General features: G+C 36.4%; 1 protein-coding gene across 1 annotated transcript in view; it reads right to left on the reverse strand.

Annotated features, from left to right (window-relative positions):
* Window positions 1-170: 170 nt before the first annotated feature.
* Window positions 171-21,170, reverse strand: part of LOC134799151 (homeobox protein prospero) — a 136,566-nt gene continuing 115,566 nt past the window's right edge. Inside the window, exons 6-7 of the mRNA XM_063771558.1 lie at window positions 5,381-5,525; window positions 171-4,855 (exon numbers count right to left, since the gene is read on the reverse strand). Of these exons, the coding sequence (XP_063627628.1) occupies window positions 4,676-4,855; window positions 5,381-5,525 (325 nt within the window). The 3' untranslated portion in view covers window positions 171-4,675. The remainder of the gene's footprint in view (window positions 4,856-5,380; window positions 5,526-21,170) is intronic.

Here is a 21,170-nt window from a genome sequence, read left to right on the forward strand (position 1 = left end):
AACATATCAGTTAGTAACGCATATACTTAAAAACGGATTATATTTTATTTTATCCTTTTTGAAGTCGGTTTTCTTTTTTTTTGTAAAAGTTTTTATCCTGTGTAAGGTTCTCATAATAATATGATTTATCTTAGCAGTAAAAGGGAAGGACAATAAATAAAATACAGAAGTCAAATAAAAGCTTAGCTTTATTAGTTATTACTCGTTATATTGACGAAGAAACACCCCTCTGGTATCAACAAGTCACCATGCTCTATCACCGTTACTTCCAGAATTTTGATCAGATTTTAGTATAGCCAATTGTTTTCCAATGTTGAGTCGCAATTCGCGATAGCCCCGAGAGGCAATTTAGACTTTTTGATACAATTTCCAACCACAATGATCCACTTTACTCTAAATACACCAACAGTGGTTAGCTAAACATTCACGGACAAAAGACACACGCTCGTAACTAAAGCATTATGACAATGTGATATTATATTAATGTATAAGTATTGTATTAAGAACCGTAATATTAATGCGTAGTTAGGTTAGGTTTGTCGTTACACTAGGTTCGAGTCTGAGGCCCACAGATTACAATAGTGACCGGTAGCCATTCCGAGACCAATACCGACATTATTCCATCTTAAAATCGCCTTTAAATTTATCTTTTTTACATCCAGAACCATATAAACATCTTTAAGTTATTTATAATATTTGTTTTATCTATAATGCGTCCCCGCCCCCCCTCGCCCCGTCTCTCCCGTATTTACAAATGGTTGCTCCTAAACTTTTAATATCCCGACGCTATTCTTAAAATTAAATACAAAAAACGCATGACTTTCTAAATTTACCTAACGTATTTTTGTCAACACTATAATTTATGAATTTTTTGATCTTTACACCCACTTTAGAAATATTCAATACAAAAATACTCTTTTTGAATAAAATTTTATACACGACGTCGAGCGACGGAGGGGCGGGGGCGCCCGAAAGAAACGCTTTGAGCCTCGTTACCTTAACATCATGAAATTTGTACTAAATACATCAGGCGAGGCGGCCGCGGGCCCACACTTAGCCGAAATGCGAGGATACCGAAAGAACGCCTAAACACTAGTCAAACTTGCGTACGCCGAGCGCCGCTACTAAAATAATTTCGTTTTTTTAATTTTTGTAACTAATTTTTAATTTATCACTGAGTCCGCGCCCGCCGCCTGCGCGCACGCCGAACAAAACGTGGATCGCTGTCGATGAAGACCACAAGGATATTGAAAATATGTTTCCATTTACTCGTTTAAATTTAATTTCATTACAAAATTATCTTTGCTTACGACGACTCGTGTAAACATTAAGAGGACACGCCTCGCTACATGGCTAGCGTCGGCAGTGTCAGTTTCGAGATCTAATAGTATTCCGTGCTCAATTTTGAAAACGTTTATTTGATACAAACAAATGATACTTAAGTACATTATCACCTAAATTTCAGCATTTCTTAATGATTTGTTCAAGTATAGAAAAGTTGATACAACTATTTGGTACATCTATATGTCTTCTAACTTCCAAAAATGAAATGCTACATACAATAGAGTCTATTACAATTTTCGAAAATTTAGGAACCATAATACCCAAACGTGAAACCAAATACATTCTATATTGTTTTTTATTTATAATTAATTTTGAAAATAATTACATATATCTTTCATAATGATAGCCCAACGACACCTTTAGACGGAATCGAAGTACTAAAAGAGTAACATAAATATCCCATACATCAATATACCAAACAGAATACTCTATCTCTACATTACAAAGCTTCCAAACCAACTGACGTTGCCGAAAGGGCAATTTCAATAAATCTACATACATTATAGATACAAACATGAGTTTTAAAGTCAACACCGAATTTTGTACTTTTTCCGCGGGATAGCTCCCAGCATCACTGTGGACTAATATTTCGATGTTTCAAGCTTGAGTCTTTACACTAATTTAGAAAATTGTCAACCAATAACTTAGATATAAAGAACCGCGCGATCCGTTGTGGTCTTGCGCAGTGTATCGCTCAAGTAAAAAATCCGGATAAAACATGCTTGAAAACTTTTTCAAATGGTTCCTCTGTCTTATAAACATATCCTAAAAGTTCACGGCTCCTAGTCTGAAAATACGGTTTCGGTTGAGTACTGTCGATGGGAAATCAATATGTTCTATTGTAATGTGTGTGTGTAGCCTGCGAATATTTCTAGTACATATGAAGAGTCTATGGAGAGATCGGAATAACGGATTCATTACTTACTAAAGGATTACTCCGGCTGACAGTTTAGAGCTAAAAAGTTAAATCTGTTGCGTCTCTGTACTTAAATCTTTAGGGTAAACGTAATCAATTCCATTCTTCAATTCATGGCTGAAGATGTGTCAGTCAGCTTCTAGAAGATTCTTCTTAGCTCTAAATTGTCATTATTTATGGTAAGAACGAAACAGACAACATTTAACAAAACCATCGTAACGTAACATATGACACCCTGCGGCGACTGACGGGAAGACGCTCATGGGAACTGAAACCTATGGCTATTGCTGGCCTGTTTGATGGGTGGGAATTCGAACTTCGAATTCGGACTAGGGAAATTTGGAACTTAAAACCGGCTGCCAAAAGGGGGAGGCTGCGTGTTTGATGTGATGTCTTAAAGTATCCGTATCTCTCACCTAACCTGAACGCTATTCTAAGCACACCAGTCGACGCCTGGTCCGTCCTAAACTGAGGTACTCTTATAGTATTGTAATAGTTCAAATGGTTACAAATTAAACGATAACAAACGTGTCAATATCAAATGAAAAATGCTTACACCTGCTTAGCTAGGCCGGCCGCCTGCCTGACTCGGGTTACATACTCGAAAATCAGGATGATATAACATTTGTACAATTCCGCAAATCAATTCGCAATTCTCCCGTTTCTATTGTGGTTCACTTAAAACTGTGGCTAGATAGTTAACTCGATAATTGTCATCTGTATTAAAACTATCGTATATGTACATGGCTATACATCTCTGTACACTATCTATCAATATATCTATAGGAAGCGTGAAAATAATTTTTCTTCTGTCGAACCAAGGATGTGAAAATGAAAGTGTTCCTTGCGTAGGGCGGACGGCCGGCATCTACATGTTATAACAAATACATCGAGTTGTACGGGCTCGTTGCCTCGCGCGACGCGCGCCAGATTGGGCCGAGCTGCCTCGCACTGCCGCTAGCCTCTGCGAGGCAGACTCCGTATGTGACTGGCTCGCGCCGCGCGACGCTCATGGCGTCGCGCTACATATATCTACGAATCAAACTAATTAATCTTCTATAGTATAATAGTGTGTGTATGTATACTGTTCGTTAGAACGCGCAAGTCGCGCGGACGCCGCGCGCCGGCTTCGGTTGGGCAGTAGGTACTATTGAGGGCCCTTTTCAATTATTACTTTTTCTTGTAAAAAATCAACATTTTTGAAGGCACTTCTGATCGGACGAGGTGGCCCAGTGGATTTTTGTGTATGTCAGCCGAAAGTGGTGGAGTATGATTTTGTATTGTTTTTGATGGGGTCTGGTCTATTGTGTGTTGCCTTCAACTATTGTTTTCTGTTTGGGTGTGGATCGAATGTCTATGAGTGCGTGAGAGCCGGCGCGAGGCGCCCGCCTGCGAGGCGGACGGCTTCCCTCTAGACTGTAAAAACTCCTAAATGTAATACAGAATTCGGAAAAGTAAATACCTGAACTACATGAATACCCAGTTAACTGTAATAGATATGAAGATTTGGATTAGCATATTGTATATTTGAGTGTCAAGGGGAAGACGCGTGCGTCGCAAAGCCCGGCGCGTTTTTGGAAAAGATTATTCTTCTAACAAATATAAACTTAACCCTATCTGTCGTCAGACAACTGAACTTGAACCGACCTGCCGAGACCTTAATACAAACAAGGATGCTTACTGTAATCTCAACGAAAGATGTGTAATGTTATTTGAATTTCTGTGTCTGTCTATTTTATCGTAAAATCCTCTGCAAGAACACAAAACCGGCTATCAGTATAAAAATAATTTGTTAAATATTATTTTTATTTGTGGATCGAAAAATAACCCTGCTCTATTGTACTAATAACTATGGTTAACGTTAAATATCCCTAAAATAATTAAGACGAGGTAAGGGTTGACAATTTTGTGCCTCCGAGGGCCAACAACCAACTCAACATGCAACGCAACTGGAACTTGCTCCGAAGGAAAGGAAAAGGATAGAAAACAAAATAAAAACAACCAAAATCAAAACTTAAGCAATTAATATATTAATCGTCTTTTTTCTTAAAGAATAAATCAATAAATGATTTTTAAGATAATATACACAACTATAAAACCATTTTAAGATAATACTTAATAATAATATAATAATAATTATATATAGCGAAATATATTATGTGCAGAAATAAAATTCTAGGTGACTTAAATTTTCTCTTACTCGATAACCTAATGAATTGTCTAGAGCGCTTGCGCGCGTCCCACGTCCAACTTCAAAATTTATAATTTAATTTAACTTTTTTTATTAATAATTTTGATTCTGAAGGCCTAAATGCGAGTGTCGTATAATTTTGGTGTGCGAAACATTTTTTCCAAAAGTTTTGTTTTGTTTCTCGAGGTATGTTGCCTCGGCGAGGCGTGTTGCCTCGGGGAGGCCTACTCGAGTTGTTCGAGGAAGTTGGGCGACTTGAAGTACTCGGGCACGGGGTCGTCGAGCCGCGAGATCACCTTGTAGATGGACTTCTTCCAGCTCTGCTCGGTGTCCTTGCCGCCCTGGATGGCGCGGAAGAACTCGCGCAGCGTCTGCTCCACCACGTATCTGAAGTTGGGCGGAACCTGGAAATACAACAATGTTGCTATTAACATTGGTATAACTTTGTATAACTTTACTATAAGCCAATAGGAGTAGATATAAAATATAATCACATGCAGTTTGTATTGTACAAGACATTTAAAATGACGGCATATGAAGGTATTCTGGTAATTTCGGAAATTGGATAATACCAAAAATCATTAAAAAAACACTCGTAAGTCTCTTTTCGGAAGTATGCGCCACTTTTTAATATTTTTTCTTTCGGAATTACCCGAATGTTTTGTGAATTGTTTCTTTTTGTGTTTATGGTTATTTAGGGTCATTGCGCTAGATTTAGTCCACTTGACGAAATTTGATTATCAACCTACATTGCTGCACAAATTTGGACTTATTGCAATCCTTAATGTCTAAACAATATATCTATCGACATAAAAATGATATTTCGCAAGTAGTAAAATCAAAAATGAAACATATTATTTGCTAATCAAGAGGACGAAAACTAGAGCAACGGACGGAGACACAATGACCCTATTTGGTGTGAAACTCACCTCAATATGGTTATTCCTGTTATAGTGCAAGTTGAGCACCCGGTAGAGCTCCGAGTCCCCAGCGACGTGTATGTCGTCAGCCGTCTTCAGACCCTCGCTGATCGCCTGCCGGGCGTATTTCTCCATCTGGATGTAGTAGAACTCCCTGGAAAGATGAAAAAAAAAAAGTTATTAACTGAAATAGATGTCATATACGAAAACAGTGACCAAGGCCTCCAGTGCCCAGGGCTGGAATCGAACCAGCGTCCTCTGCCTTCACGGCGGATACTCAGACCGCTCGGCCACCCGGACCATAGGGGCATGAGTCCAATTTTCTCAAGTAAGTATATTATTATGCAATTCCTTAAGAGCTTACGGCAACCTCTGGTGATAGTTTCATAAAAAAAGATTGAATTTGCTTCCTAATAGTAAAAACCGTTATTATTGAAGAAAATACATTAAACCTATAGTTACAGTATCAATACGAGTTCCGTGAGTTAACATGTATAATGAGGAAAATACGTCTAGTAAGCTAAAATGTCTGAGGTATGCTCTCAACATTATCTAAATAATAATTATGTCAATGTTTAATACCGACAAAAAAATGTGTAAATCTTATTGCAACTGACTGCAGTCACCTACCTACTAGCTATGAAATAGTTACTTTATCGATAAATGATGCAACTTCTAAATCTACACTTCCGTAGGTACACACAACTAATCGAAAAAAGTCCCGAAATCTAAGGTTATGTGGCGTAAGACAAACAGTTTATTTTGCTCGGTGCAAGACAAACAGTATGTGGATTCCCTACAAGTGCTTGTGTTGCCCCAGTGTTATTCTTACCTCATCTTACCTTAAATCATAAAAATTCAAATTGTATAAGTATGTATAAGGTATATAACCTAATATATTCTGTTGATAGGACTATTGTTTACATTTATTTGGTTTGTTTTATATAAATTAAAATGAAAGGAAAACCTATAATATTTAACAAATTTAATATGTCTAAAATTGTTAGTCATTGTTAAGTAACAATTTTAGACATATTAAATTTCAATACCTATTCGCCACCCATAAAAGGGTATATTTTATCACCTAAAATAAAATCTCAATCATATGACACATGATCCAATAACACTCGAATATTTACCGAGCCGTACGTGTATCTCTAAGTCGAGTCGAGTCGATGCTCGACCCTCTCGCTCACACTTATCTTTTTAATTGGCACTCGACGAAGGCACTAATTGACAAAGTAAATGAAGTGCCTAAATAATTAGATGTCTTTTCGCTGTTGAAACGTTCCGCCCTAATTAGGGATTAACCGCATTGATAGAACTATATTTGGAGGTTTTTCGTGCTATGTGCCTTTTGGAGTAATTGGTGTTAAAAAAACTAGACATTTTTTCAAAGGTTCTTTTGTGCGTCATTTTCGTGTCTAAATTACAATGTATCTTCTCAATTATTTAAATAATTTTCTACAATTTCTTGTAGAAAATTGTCAGTATAGTCCTATATTTATTTATATATTTTGTATCGAGTGTAATGCGTAACACTTTGATATCCTTTATAATAATTACTTTCAGATGTCTCAGCTTATTTGTCCGAGAACAGATGTTGTAATACAAAGTTCAAGTGGGTTCTAAGTGCGTCATAAGTAGAAATAAAATATGATTCTAATATGCTGATAATATCGTGCGTCAAAAGAACTTTAGAATTTTAATGACTGTATGAAAATAATTAGTGGCCATGTGTAAAATAAAGTTTTAAATAAGATTACATTAAACATTTGGGTAATGAAATACTTAGGTATTAAGTTTTCCTTGTTTTGTTCTTAACCAAAATTCCTTGCGCGATAAGTTTTTTTTTCTTTGCTAAAAAACTGAGCATCCAATTTAATAAAGCCAACACAAATCAATTACAAACCGCACGAGAATACGCGCCACAAGTTTCAAAAGTGAAAAAGGCTGAATGCGAACTCGTAAGTAATTAGCCTCGCGAGTCTCGAATGCTCGATTCGCTCTCGTAAGCGAAGCGAAGATAGCGAACCGTAGCAAGCGAAGCGAGTTGAGCGAAGCGAAGCTGGCTAATCAAATCCTCGACGCCCCTGAGCAGTGCTTTTTACTTTTTTCTCATTGTGACTCAAGTGTCAGGCACACGTCTATTAATGTCGTTCATTAGCCTTCGTCAGTGGAAACTTAATTGTTTGACGTCGCATAGTTTGAGTTTTGAGTCAACGTTCATTATAGAGTTATCTGGTTTTTGGTGTCTGTCTCCGTTTTCCATTTCGATTTTTCACATTGTATTTCGTATGTCTTCTTTACGTCTAAATTTAGTCTACACAATACCCACCAGAAACACACTTGATATATATTTTAATAAATCCATGCTATGTAAGCTATAAAGTAAAAATCTTATCCTATCAAAGTCTACTTAGACTCACTAACAATCAGTTCTTCGTCGTGTAAAATTGACTTTACATTGCGAAAACTGCAAATTTCACCTTCAACTTCGTATGGAAATGCAAACTTTCTAGTCAGATAAGAACAAAGGAAGATAACGATCGTTCAAGCAATTTGTAAGCAAGTAGCGTTCGCGGGCCCACATGGCCGATGCGGGCCGAAAGAAGTACCCAATTTTACGATACGGGACTTAAGTGGAACAACCCTTTTGTTTTCGAAAATAGTAGTTGAAGATAGTTTTTAATTTAAACAGGTTATTAATAGGTACGTACTTTTATATTTTTGAGGTAAGTATCATTAATTAGGTATTTTATGGTAGATTTGGAGATAAACTCCAAATAAAATATAAAACGGAGTAAATCTGGTATTTCAAGATACGATTTAGATACAAATAAAATAATCTAACACACAAGGTTTGGCTGGTTTGATATAGTTTTTTTTAACAAAAACCGTTACATTCTGAATCAGCTGTTCGTTTTGCGATTCAACGTTTTCAAATCCAACGACTTTGCAAAGTTAAATTCATGCTGAAATCATCTTTGATAGGCGGTTATAAAGTCTAAATTAAAATGGCTCGATGGATTAAATATAGCGAAATAAAATATAACAATTGTCAACGCTCGTAAATTATGCGGTACTAAAAATTCAACTCTAAACATATGGTTGTACGGTTTTAATTTCTTTGAAGATCGATTTGTGGTGCAAAAAAGGCATCGGGATTTCTTAAGAAAACGCATCTTGCTACCTGCCTGTGCCAACGTCTTGGGGAACATTGTTTGATGCTGGCCGTTTGCAAAAACTATCGTTTAAAGACGATGGTAGGTCAACGTTGTGTTCCTTCGAATTTTAAATAGAATCCGGGCGCGATTCTTGATTGAAACCGTTTTTAAAATTGGAACAGATTTTCTTTTTAATTTGTTATTTACATTTTCTAAATGGCCAGAATTAAGATATGCCATGCAGATATTTCCGACTCTATTTTTATTAACAATTTTTAAGTAGGTAGTAGAGTTAGACCAAGAAAAGTCTGCATTATGATGTTTGATTCTGATAGCCCACGCAGTGCAAGTGTTATTTTAAACGTCAAACATCTATTAAATTATGAAGTATGAATAACACTTGCACTGCGTGGGCTATCAAAATCGCTGCAGACTTTCCTTGGACTAACTTTAAGTTGTTTCAGTACTTAACTTTATAACTGTAAGTAGTGCGTTTTATAAAACATTCAAACCAAATCTTAAGTCAGTGCAAATTTAAAGTCAATTGATAATGTATGCCCAAGAAAGAAAATAAAAAGGTAAACACAATGTGCAAAGTGGGGTGACCGTCTTGTGGTCCCCCTCAAGGCATTCGATTCCCGTGTGAACTCCGTTTAAGGGACCATAGAGTTACGACGTACGTAAGTAGAAAAAAGCGCTCGGGGCCTAGCGGTAAGAGCGTGCGACTTGCAATCTGGAGGTCGCGGGTTCAAATCCCGGCTCGTACCAATGAGTTTTTCGGAACTTATGTACGAAATATCATTTGATATTTACCAGTCGCTTTTCGGTGAAGGAAAACATCGTGAGGAAACCCGACTAATCCCAATAAGGCCTAGTTTCCCGTCTGGGTTGGAAGGTCAGATGGCAGTCGCTTTCGTAAAAACTAGTGCCTACGTCAATTCTTGGGATTAGTTGTCAAGCGGACCCCAGGCTCCCATGAGCCGTGGCAAAAATGCCAGGATAATGCGAGGAAGAAGAAGAAGAAGAAGAAGAGTTACGAAGTACGTTAGTACGTTGTCATATGGGAACAAATCGGGCCTATCGCGAATCACGTTCGACGTGTTGCCTCTCTGTCGCACTTGTAAATTCGTACGTAAGCGTGACAGGGAGGCAACACGTCGAACAGCAAATACACCTAAACCTACCTCAAGAATCACTCTATTAATATGTGAAAACCGCATGAAAATCCATTCAGTAGTTTTTGAGTTTAGCGCGAACAAACATACAAATACAAACAGACAGACGCGGCGGGCGACTTTGTTTTATACGGTGTAGTTTTTTTAAATTCTAAATTACAATGTTATACAAAACTCTTTGACTCTATTCGGTAGTTGAAACAATTTTAACATGTCAGAACTAATCAGTTACAATCACTAGACTCAATTGTATATAAATATATAAGTAATTTGTATATAAGTAATCCGTTTTCATTTCTATCGAGTGTATATTAGAGCCATAATTTCTTTTGCCACTTCTACGCTTCCTAAGTCCTCCCCAAGACGTTAGGGGACAATGTTCATTGTTTACTGCTTACACTTAGAACCCGATTTCCCGCCATTGCGAGATGTGGGAATATCGTTAATAGGTTAACTATTAATAATAATCGTTAATAAGATAGGGGCGTTACATTCGCAGTACTGAGAATAATCTTCGGAGAATTTTGTGGGTTGTTAAAAACACATAACTTTTATGGAATGGATATTAATTTAGTGTGCAAAGCCGATTAATAAATAACATTTTTTTAAATAAAAATATTATTATTTCGGGTGGCATTAGTAGGTACCTACTTGGCGACTCTGGGTGCGTAGCCAACATGCCAATCATTTATGCTCTGTAACGAACGAAACGCAACTGTAACTGTCGCACTAATATAGAAGAGTGATAGAGACACAGCGTTTCATTGTCGTAGCGCAAGCGATTGTTACCTTGGCTAGGCACCTTGGGAGGCCACCGCTCTACCAACTGACTCAACTGAGCTACCAAAGTTTGCCTTATTCCGGCTACCCAATTATGACTACATTTTCGTATTTAATTCTCACAAATCATTATTTTATCCCATTGCGGTATGATCAATTCTTTAGGTACCTATAATTTTTATTCTGAAGGAAAACTATACGTATTTATTTTTGCATAGTCCTAACCTTTCAATTTTAATTTTTCGCCAGCCATATTTCACCATCAAAACACATGAAAACGTGATTGCTGAAGAACAATTGACGATACATAAACCTATAAATATCACCTTATTTCCTACCAACCAACCGAACATAATGAACGTCAAAACTCATAACCGTTTGTTCAGAACCGTTAAAAACGAAACGCATTATAACTTTAAAATTCGAACCAACTTACGCCCTTCTAGTTCCAAGGCCATAGTTTCCAAACACCACTGACTTTTTGAATTTCGAAACACTCATTTCTATCGTTCCCAAATACAATGGTTATTAAGGCGAGTTCACCTGTGTGGGTGCGTCTGTGTGTGTGAGTGGACGGTCCAGCTTTCGAGGAGAGCCGATGACTGCAATGGACAGAGTAGGTAAGGTGTAGTCTCTCCCTTTTTTACGTATTTATATTTTATGAGTTATTGCACGGTCGAGTTTACACATATCTTTACAAGCCAACGTTTTAAATATATATTTGCACGACCTTTGCCCTGTTTATCAAAAGCTTGTAACGTGTAATACAAGTGGAAGTCCCTTTTTGACAGCTTTTGTTAGAAAGGGACTTGCACTTGTATTACAAGTTACAAGCTGGCACTTATTGTCAATGTATTAGAGGCATGTAAATATTATTTTAGTAACGTATTGACTTGAAAAGATGTTTGTGACTGTACAGCCGAAGTAATTGTGAATATAATTATATGGAAGGTGGAGATTTACAAATTATAAGTGGTATTAAAATAATAGGTATAGACGTTTAGTGAAATAATAAATATTTTTAACTGTAAATGTAAGTAGGTATCTATTCGTGAAGGGAAAGGCGTTGTAATTATGTTTAAAAGGAAAACTGTGATGTTATCCTCGACATACTCCATACTGTATATATTTTTGTTAAGTTGCATAATACGTAAATACACTGTGACAGCGATAAAACTTCATCCCAATGTGTTAATAGCAGCACATCAACCGACAAAGTTGCCACATTCAAACTTCCAAAAACCGACGTAACATTCAGCGGTCAAATCAACCTCAATATAAAACTTCAAGCATAGTCCAACTACCAAATATTCGTCGTTATTAAAGAAGTTAATTTTGGCAACTTTGATCTCTCTGCTTTTTTTTAGTCTGTGCTGAAAGTTGCACGGCGCGCCGCACACATACACAACGCACACACACATGCATAGTAAAAGCGAGTAAACTAATACCGGGCGGATTAATGCTTCAGTTAGTGAAAAAACTTTTTTTCAGACTGCATCGTCCGACCCAGGGGTGGACTGAGGTGGTTTTTTATATTGACACGTTACTAGTCTTTGGTGCGTCTAAACCTATAGTTGTATATTTTACATTTATCATGGTGTAAATATTTTCCTTAGTTATTTTTTTTTAACTATTAGTCAAAAATCAAGCTAATAGTCCTGACTCATTTCACTGATTTGTAATGCTTTGAATTTTTCATACTTATCGGATTTTAAGATTTTTAAGTCATAAACCACAAACACCTTATTAAATTTCGTAGAAATGACGATAATACAAAGAAAACCATATTTTTATATTAATTCCTAAGGCAATACAATTGGTAAATATTTGGATTGTTAAAATAAGTATAGTGCTATAACTGGCAATTATATGTTTTTTTAAGAATTGATTATGAATAATTTTTGCATCTAACAAAAATGATTTTTCTGAAATAACATCTCCATAGTTTTCGTGTACGTTGTTGCCTTGCAGTGAAGACTAAACATATGCACAGTTATGTTTTTTAAGCCTAAACAGTTATAAAAAAGATAAAGTGCCATTATTGACCTACTTGTCTTCACATAAACACCTTTTGCTTTCTTATCGGTCGGCCGCTCGTTCTAAGCAACCGTATGCGGGTAGTTTGGATATTTCGACTTTCGCGAATACACTTACGGTACCTATTATGATATGAAATTATTATAACTGACGCGGCGAATGATGATCCCTATGACAGGTCCTCCAAGTTGTTTTTGAATAGACTTCATTTAAAACGTAATTAAAGAAATAGGTTTTTACCATATTTTACATTTCTAAATAAAAAAAATGTGTTAAATTACCAAAAAAGTCTCAAAATATTTGACATTGACAGAGTTACTCCATACAAAAAAATGAACTGTCATAGGGATCAGTCCAATTCGGCCTAAAAAAGTCACCCGGAAACCCGGAATATAAACTATATAAAAGGAAAATCAAACAACTAATATTATGTAACTGGTGGTTCAATCTCGAAAGTCGTATTTGGTTAAATAATACATATTGACATTCTTAGTCACTTTAGCACAATTTACGTATGAAATTATCCGGTTAATACATACCTATAAAGGCCTGCTTATATTATGCTTACCTTATGATTAAGGTTTCCAGGTAAATATGTTTTATTTTGTCGGTGACGTGTTTCGAAGTTAATATTAATTATGCCATTACCTTAGTTGGTTTGCCTTAGTACTTTATACAATAATTAATTCCATAATACCAAGTATTTATTCTTTACCTCTTCTGGAAATTATGGCGTATTGAATGTTGTAACAATAACGAAATATCGATTAAATCGACATATAATATTTTGTAAGAATTGCTCATGTATTTTTGGGGTCACAAATAAAAATGGTTCTGCAGAACAGTGGAACACTTATAGGTTTCAAAACTATTATTACGGTATTTTTCTAAATTATGTTTTACTCTATTTAATGAAAATACATGTTAAAAGACCGCTGCTAAAAAGATCTTGACGCACCGCACCGGTTACACATCAAAACAGTATATGACAAACACGCAACGCATAAGACACGTTACTGCATATATGTACGTTGCTTCAAGTTCCGGTGTGATCGGTGCCTTAGAGTAGGTAGAGTTATTAGCTAAGTACACAAGCATACACAGAGGCATAGCGTGAACTAATCTAGCCGTGGGCGAAATCACATCTGCGAGGCCCTTTTCTTTCACTGTGCCCGAAAGGGCCTCGCCCGAGGCCCCCCTTAGGGCGCGAGGCCGTGGGCGACGGCCCACTTCGTCCACGCCTAGCAGCTACGCTACTGAGCACACATCTTTTACGTATTTTTTTTGTAAATTTTAATCGCCTTATTTATAAACAGTCATAATAATTGCCTAATAATGATCTCGCCCAACTCCGTCCCTGGGCCTCCCCCTTGCTGACCCGCTGTCTTGTACCGCGCTTCAAAAGTTGAGCTCATTGGAGTGCCTCCGAGATTTTATTACCCCAACCAGCGCTAAGCGAAAAAAGGGTTAAAACGTCCCTTTAAGGCCATAGCTGACCATTCACGGTTGCCTGGACTTTGTATTAGTTGGCTGTTTATGAGACAGTTTTAAGTGTATCTCGACCTTTTTTTGTTAATTAAAAACATCACTGATAAAGTTATTTAGTCTCAGAACATATCCCTAACATTATACAGAAATTTCCTATATATAAAAACCGGGCAAGTGCGAGTCGGACTCGCGCACGTAGGGTTCCGTACCATAATGCAAAAAACGGTCACCCATCCAAGTACTGACCCCGCCCGACGTTGCTTAACTTCGGTCAAAAATCACGTTTGTTGTATGGGAGCCCCACTTAAATCTTTATTTTATTCTGTTTTTAGTATTTGTTGTTATAGCGGCAACAGAAATACATCATCTGTGAAAATTTCAACTGTCTAGCTACCACGGTTCGTGAGATACAGCCTGGTGACAGACGGACGGACGGACGGACAGACGGACGGACGGACGGACAGCGGAGTCTTAGTAATAGGGTCCCGTTTTACCCTTTGGGTACGGAACCCTAAAAACTCCAACTGTTCATGTGTGCATGACACAAAAATATAAAGGCGTGTGTACATTAACAAAAACGTGAAGTAAAGGTGTGTACACATGCGTTAATTAATTACGTCTTAGGGCGGGCCGAGAGACAGTTAGCGTGGCACTTGGAATAATTTCCCATGCGGCCCGTGCCGTGCCTTTTAGTACCGATTCGTAAGGAGGTTGATGTCATCAAATCGTTATGAGGTTAATGTGGATACGCGAAAAAAAATAGATTTCCGAACGCATCTATAAGTTTTTTTTTAATACGTGATGGCCTGGATCTTAGTCTTTTAAGCCAAAGTGATCTTTATAGTGGTAACACACTTTCGCACCGCACCAAGATTTATTGTGCGACGCACCGATAAGTAAGGGCGAGAAAGAGATATCGCTTTCTCGCTCTTACTTATGGGCGCGTCGCACAATGACCTTGGTGCGGTGCGATAGTGTGTTACCACTGTTAACTATGTAACTTAGATTTAGCTATTTTGCGAAGTTTTAAACTCCCAGTACCTAGGTAGAGTTAGACCAAGAAAAGTCTGCAGCGATTTTGATAACCCACGCAGTGCAAGTGTTATTTATACGTCATAATTTCATAGAAGTTTGACGTTTAAAATGACACTTGTACTGCGTGGGCTATCAAAATCGCTGCAGACTTTTCTCGGGCTGACTCTAGTGATTTTGCGTACTAAAAATTGGGGGGTATGTGAATTTTATCGTTATTCCATGCGATGACAGGTGTCAACGCCATTTTGAAAGTTTACCAGTTCTTAAAATACATTTTGGCGTAGTTATGTCATTGATATGAAGTATTGTTGTATCAAAATTTACTTTTTGAACCATTTTAAGCGAAGTCTGTGATGCTTTTATGTACCTAGGTAATTCTTTGATTCTATGTTTTTAATTTTTTTACAGTACATACAACTGTAAGTATTTCTTTCTATGATCACAGAGTAAGACAGTTTGACAAGCCATTTCCGTCAGTCGAAAAAAGCGGCAAATAAAAAAAAATGGGTTATCGTCCCATAGAAAATTTGAATTTCGCGCCTGTTTCTACTGACAAAGTTTGACCGGCTATATAAACATTGTTTTAACGGTAAAGTCTTATCACGAAAACCATATTCGTCGCTAATGTCATATAAAAAGGACATAATCAGAAAAGGAAACCAAACCACATTAAAATAATAATAACCGTCTTCGCCAACGTAACGTGACCTGTTTAAACTTGGAAGAACAAACGAACGTTGCAAGTGCGATGGTCTGTAAGAGATCTCCTGTGATTGGTCAGTTTTCTGTGCCACAGATAAGAGGACTTCCGTCAGTGGGCAAGGATAATATTGATAGCGGCTGTGGTTATTAAGAATGTGGAAAAATATTGTATTTTGTGAACTTGTCTTTGGTATTTGTCCGGTTTCTTTCTATTGGCTACCATTTATTATGGTAGAAAATAGCGGCAAATAAATTTTCGTCTTCATTGAGGTTCGATCTTCCATAGTATTTTGAATTTTGCGCCTTTTTCTGCTGATTTTGTAATTGGTTTAGCTCTGAACTAACAAGAATCTAAAAGAGAATGAAAATATTGCTATTTAAAGTATAATAACTCAAGTTAAGGATTAAGAATGGCTTGAAATCATACTAAACCAGAAATACAAAAAAAAATCATATTGCAAAAAACAAAAAGATATAATGCACGGCTTACCCATACTGAGTCGACCAGTCGCGTGACGAACGCGCCCAACCGTGTGTTCATTAGAACAATATTAAGTTTTTTAAGGTATATTCTAATGAAGCCCGCTCCTTCGAGACTGTAGGTGCGGCCTCGCATGTGTGATAACTTGACAGTTATAGTTTTGTTTTTAAATAGATGATTATGTCCTTTTTATAGGACATAAGTATTATTGTGAGTTTGTGGGTGCACAAAAATATTGTTAATATTTTTTGTATGAAATTAGTTTATGCCACTGTTTTAACATACACCTACATATACTTCTACGATTTATATTAATGAAATGCTAAAGTAAATACGATTTCAAAATTAGCTATTTACAAAAAAACCTATATTATTTCAAATATTTTTTGTATTGCTTGGAGTTACAATCCATCATTTCCAAACCTTGCATTAAAAATATATCACTAATAAACAATTCTACCAATTATCTCGAATAAGTATATGGTAGGTATTCTTAAGGGCCCATTTCTCGAACGGTATTAGACTAAGAAATATAAGTCCACGAACCGTCAAGTCGTATGGGGTACCATGGCAACACACTAATAATATTAGTCTAATGCGGTTCGAAAAATGGGCCCTAGAACCTGCTCTCTCCGTATAGTTTAGTATACGATAGGTATTATGTACTTACATGTTTTGCATTTCACGTTTGAAACACAAAGTAGGGCCCGCAATAAAACTGTAGTGTAACTACTTAAAGTTGATTGCCCAGGGCGTGGTAATTAAAAAACGTAATGCCCCGAAGACAAGATAAGCCCGGAAGAAACCACCACTCTAATTACACTTTCATTAGCTGATGAACGTGACTACGTAAAGCACGTAAGCAGTTTATGTCCTAAATAAAGGACACAATGGATATTTGACTATGAATGTACTTACGCCGTTTTAGCGTAGTTTGCAATCGACAAAGCGATTCTATTTGTTGATACACTTATACCTACTATTACCACCGTTAATTTTAACATTAATCTATTGAAGCATTACTTTAAAAGTTTGCTTAATCATACTTATCAGTAATATAATATATTCTGGCAAGCGTTGTTAGTAGAAAAAGCCGACAAGTTTGAAAAATATAGGGCTGTAGGCACGAAGGATCGATCTCCCTTACAAATTATGCATTTCTAGAGTGTAAAATTAACTCTTGTTTTAGGTAGCTATTAATGATTCGTGCAAAAAATGTGGTTAAAAATGACACGAGCATTAAAATGGTCATTCAAAACGAATTCGAAGTCAAAATTAGAACTGAAAAAAATGGCCGCTTCTTGATGACAGTGATAAGTAAGGCGCGTCGTTTTAATTATATTACATATTAACGACAAAGGCCGGTGAAAGAATATTTTATAATGGCGTATATCGCCATGATATGTAAATATGCCGCGCCCTCCTATTAGGCGATGCTCGCGTGAGTTTGTACTCTAATTCGGAAGTGAACAGGAATTTAGTGCTGAGGTGTGACGTTCTTCACGTCAATGAAGTCTTCTTGCACGCTCTTAGCGAAATTAGATCTTTTTTTAGTGTTTTTGTACTAAAATGAGTACATAATTCAGCATTTACGGAATTCTAATCGAAATCAAAACGGCTAAATGGTCAAAAATCTCTCAGAGTAAAAATGTCCCTAAATGTCTCAAAAACATAAACACAAAATATCACACAAAACATTTCTACACAAAATATCACAGTGGAAATTCTTAATTGATTATTTGATCAATCTTATCAATACTGATAATTAAAGTTTAATTTAGTTTTTTTTGTAGCACTGCTAATATTATTCCAATAAGTCCTAATACGTACGAAAAGTTAGAATTCCCAAAAAAAATAAACCATTACGCATGAGGTACCTAAGGCGCATACATGAAGTACGTTTTGTCCATTAATTAGTACACGAGAAAAACTACTAATAAGAAGTGTCAACTTGTGAGTAATTAGCAGAGATTTGAAGGAAAACTACTCATAAGCTTCCTTCGTGAGGGCCGCAGCAATTACGGGGCTCGTACGAGCGTGGCGTGAAAACTGCCGGCCACTTCCCACCCTACGGCCTTATTAAAAATGTTAACACGTAAATTAGACTCTGACACACCTGTACTAAAAACGGCACATCTCACGCTAAAACTTAATCACTTACGCGTTTTTCAAAAATGTCCATTTTAAAGGACGGAAATTCTAATGCACTTTTTAACATGAGTATGTGGTTGCAATTTAGTTAAGACTGTTACAGTGTGTATTAGCCAACCAATTAAATTTAAGAGGTTTGAATAAGCTTCTCGTGAGGTAAGCAAAGTAAACGTACATGTATCTGTATCTTTACTAGCGTGAAAAAGCTTTAATAAAATACAGTTTTTAAATTAAAATGATTGAACTAGATGTGTACGTAGCATTAAGCAAACATGGAAACTTAAAAAGCCGTGTGGCAATTGCGACGTAAGGCTTGTAACATTTCTGTAAGAGTCCTTGGAGGTTTCATTCGCTTTTACGAAATCAACCGCTTATCAGAAATTACCTTTAGTTTTTAATTGAAGTTAACTTTATCGTTTAAAAAGGAATTATGAATGCTAGTAATGAGAACTGAGTCATAAATATTTCTGAATCATATGACTGATTTAATAAAGTTTCCTTTGGACTTTTATAAAAAAATACCTGCAATCATGAATTACAGGATTTACATAAAATAGTTCAAAGTATAAAAATATTACATAAAAAAAATACTAAAAATGTTCTTTGGTAAACATTGAGCAAAAATAACAATATCCCAGATGTTATTTACAAATAACATTTAAAATGCGATACGAAAGGAAATCTAAACGACTACATATTTATTTGAATGTCATATAAGTAAAGTCTGGCACGCATTACGTTACTAAACTGTTCTAAACGCGTTGTCGATCGTGTGAGCGCGCCCTCGCGACTTGCACGTAAAAAAGATTAATTGGAGTGCCTAACAATTTAGTGTAGCGCTAGCTGCAGGCCGTACCCGGCCGGCCTAGACCACTTCACCACTTAATTAAGTGAAATAACTTAAACGACTCACTAATTAGTGCTACTGGCTAATTCTACGAGTAGCTCTTTGTTAAAGCACTGCACTTCTTTGAGTTACACGCCAAAAGAATTTGTCTTTGCAGACTTTTGCGTAAAGGATGTTTGTTTCTCCCTAGAGACTTTTGACGGGAAGCGGCCGAGAAAAGTTCGCGTTGCGGTTATGGCTGCTTCACTTTGAAGCTTACATTCTTAATATTTAAGGGGAGTAAATAAACGAAAGAATTTGGCCGCCATTTAAATAGGTACTCGCTTTTGAGCCTTTCTTAACCTTTGAGGTGCTTACCAAATTGTCATATTTTTCTTTAATCGTATTAAAACTTGGAAAAGATTTAGGTGGGGAAAATGTTTTTTAAAGGTAGACGGCGCGACGAGGCGTTACTTGGTAAGACGATAGAAGAGCACTTGCTGTAGCACTCTTCACGTATACTCATTAACAAGTGGACAGTCGTGTCGTGTGTGGAGAGCTTAAGGCGTTTGTCAACTGTTTAAATTTTGAATTTGTAATCGAGCGTTTTAAAAGCTAACAGCTCTTTTAACGGATTAATTTTAATTGTTACGATTTATCGTGCCTTATCGAAGGCTATCGAAAGGTTTGACTTCTGTAATCTTGTTTACGATTAGTGCTGCTAATTTATTTAATTGTAGAAAGTTCACTGTTGCGTTTAGTTTAAATTAGAAGATCGATACCGTATCGGTTGGGTAACATTATAAATAAATGGCGCCGTTTTACCTAATCGAAGCATTTTTGATAACAATCAATTTGTTTTAACAAGCAGAAACGTCTGCGAACAATGCTATTAAGCTTAAAATAAATATAAAGTGGAAAAATTACTGTCTTGGGTATATGACTTGGAACTCCGGTAGCCGTTTAAGAAGTGTAACACTCTTACTAGGGTGTTGCTTATTTCGTCGAAATTGAAATTTTCTATGTCTCATCCCCTTAAATTGTTCTCTTTCACTAAAAAACAAATGTGGAATTATTTCAGAATTTTTAATTTCGTTTTAGGGGTCGCTACCGAATTTAGAAAATTTGGATCCTTCATACATGATGTTTATTTATTTATTTATTTTTTTAGTGAGACAGTGAGTCAAAGTATATGGAAGCTATTTATATGTAATTCAATACTAGGTATAGTTAATATATATTTTTAAATATTTTTTAATCCTGTTTTAGGAATGCGCACTGCAGAATCAATATTTAGAACGCCTAAAACACGCATAATAAGCTTTAAAAAAATAGTGGTATTATTTATTGTTAAACTGCACATCCCTCTACCCATCCTGACACGTTGTCTCATAAAACAAACGAGAAAAAAAAACTAAAAAGAAATAATCTTGTATGGAGGGTCCAAATTTTCAAAATTCGGTAGCAACCCCTAAAACGTAATTGAAAATTCTGAAAAAAATCCTCATTTGTTTTTTAGTCAAATAGAACAATTTAAGGGGGTGAGACATAGACAATTTCAATTTCGACGAAATAAGCAACACCCTAACTCTTACGGTAGATGTCGCTAGGGCCCCTTGACCCATAATATGGTGGAAAGATTTGCTGACTATGGATGAGGTCTTGGTTGCTCAGATGGCAGCGCGCTGGAGTATCGATCCAGAGGCCGTGAGTTCAAGTCTCACCCAAGACAGTAATTTTTCCACTTTTAAATCTATTCTAAGCTTAATCAATTTTTTTTATGTGATTTTGAAACTGCTTTGTAGATCTGTAAATGTAAAAACCCACTAGTTTGTTTATTCTTACATACTTTTATTAACAAAAATTAACATTGCAGAGTGCAGAGGCATCAATCCTTTTAGTATTCTACGATAAAGTTGTCAAAATAAACAAACGACGATCCACAAATCGATGTCAT

This window comes from Cydia splendana, chromosome 18 (genome assembly GCF_910591565.1).
Source record: "Cydia splendana chromosome 18, ilCydSple1.2, whole genome shotgun sequence".
Classification (NCBI taxonomy): Eukaryota; Metazoa; Arthropoda; class Insecta; order Lepidoptera; family Tortricidae; genus Cydia; species Cydia splendana.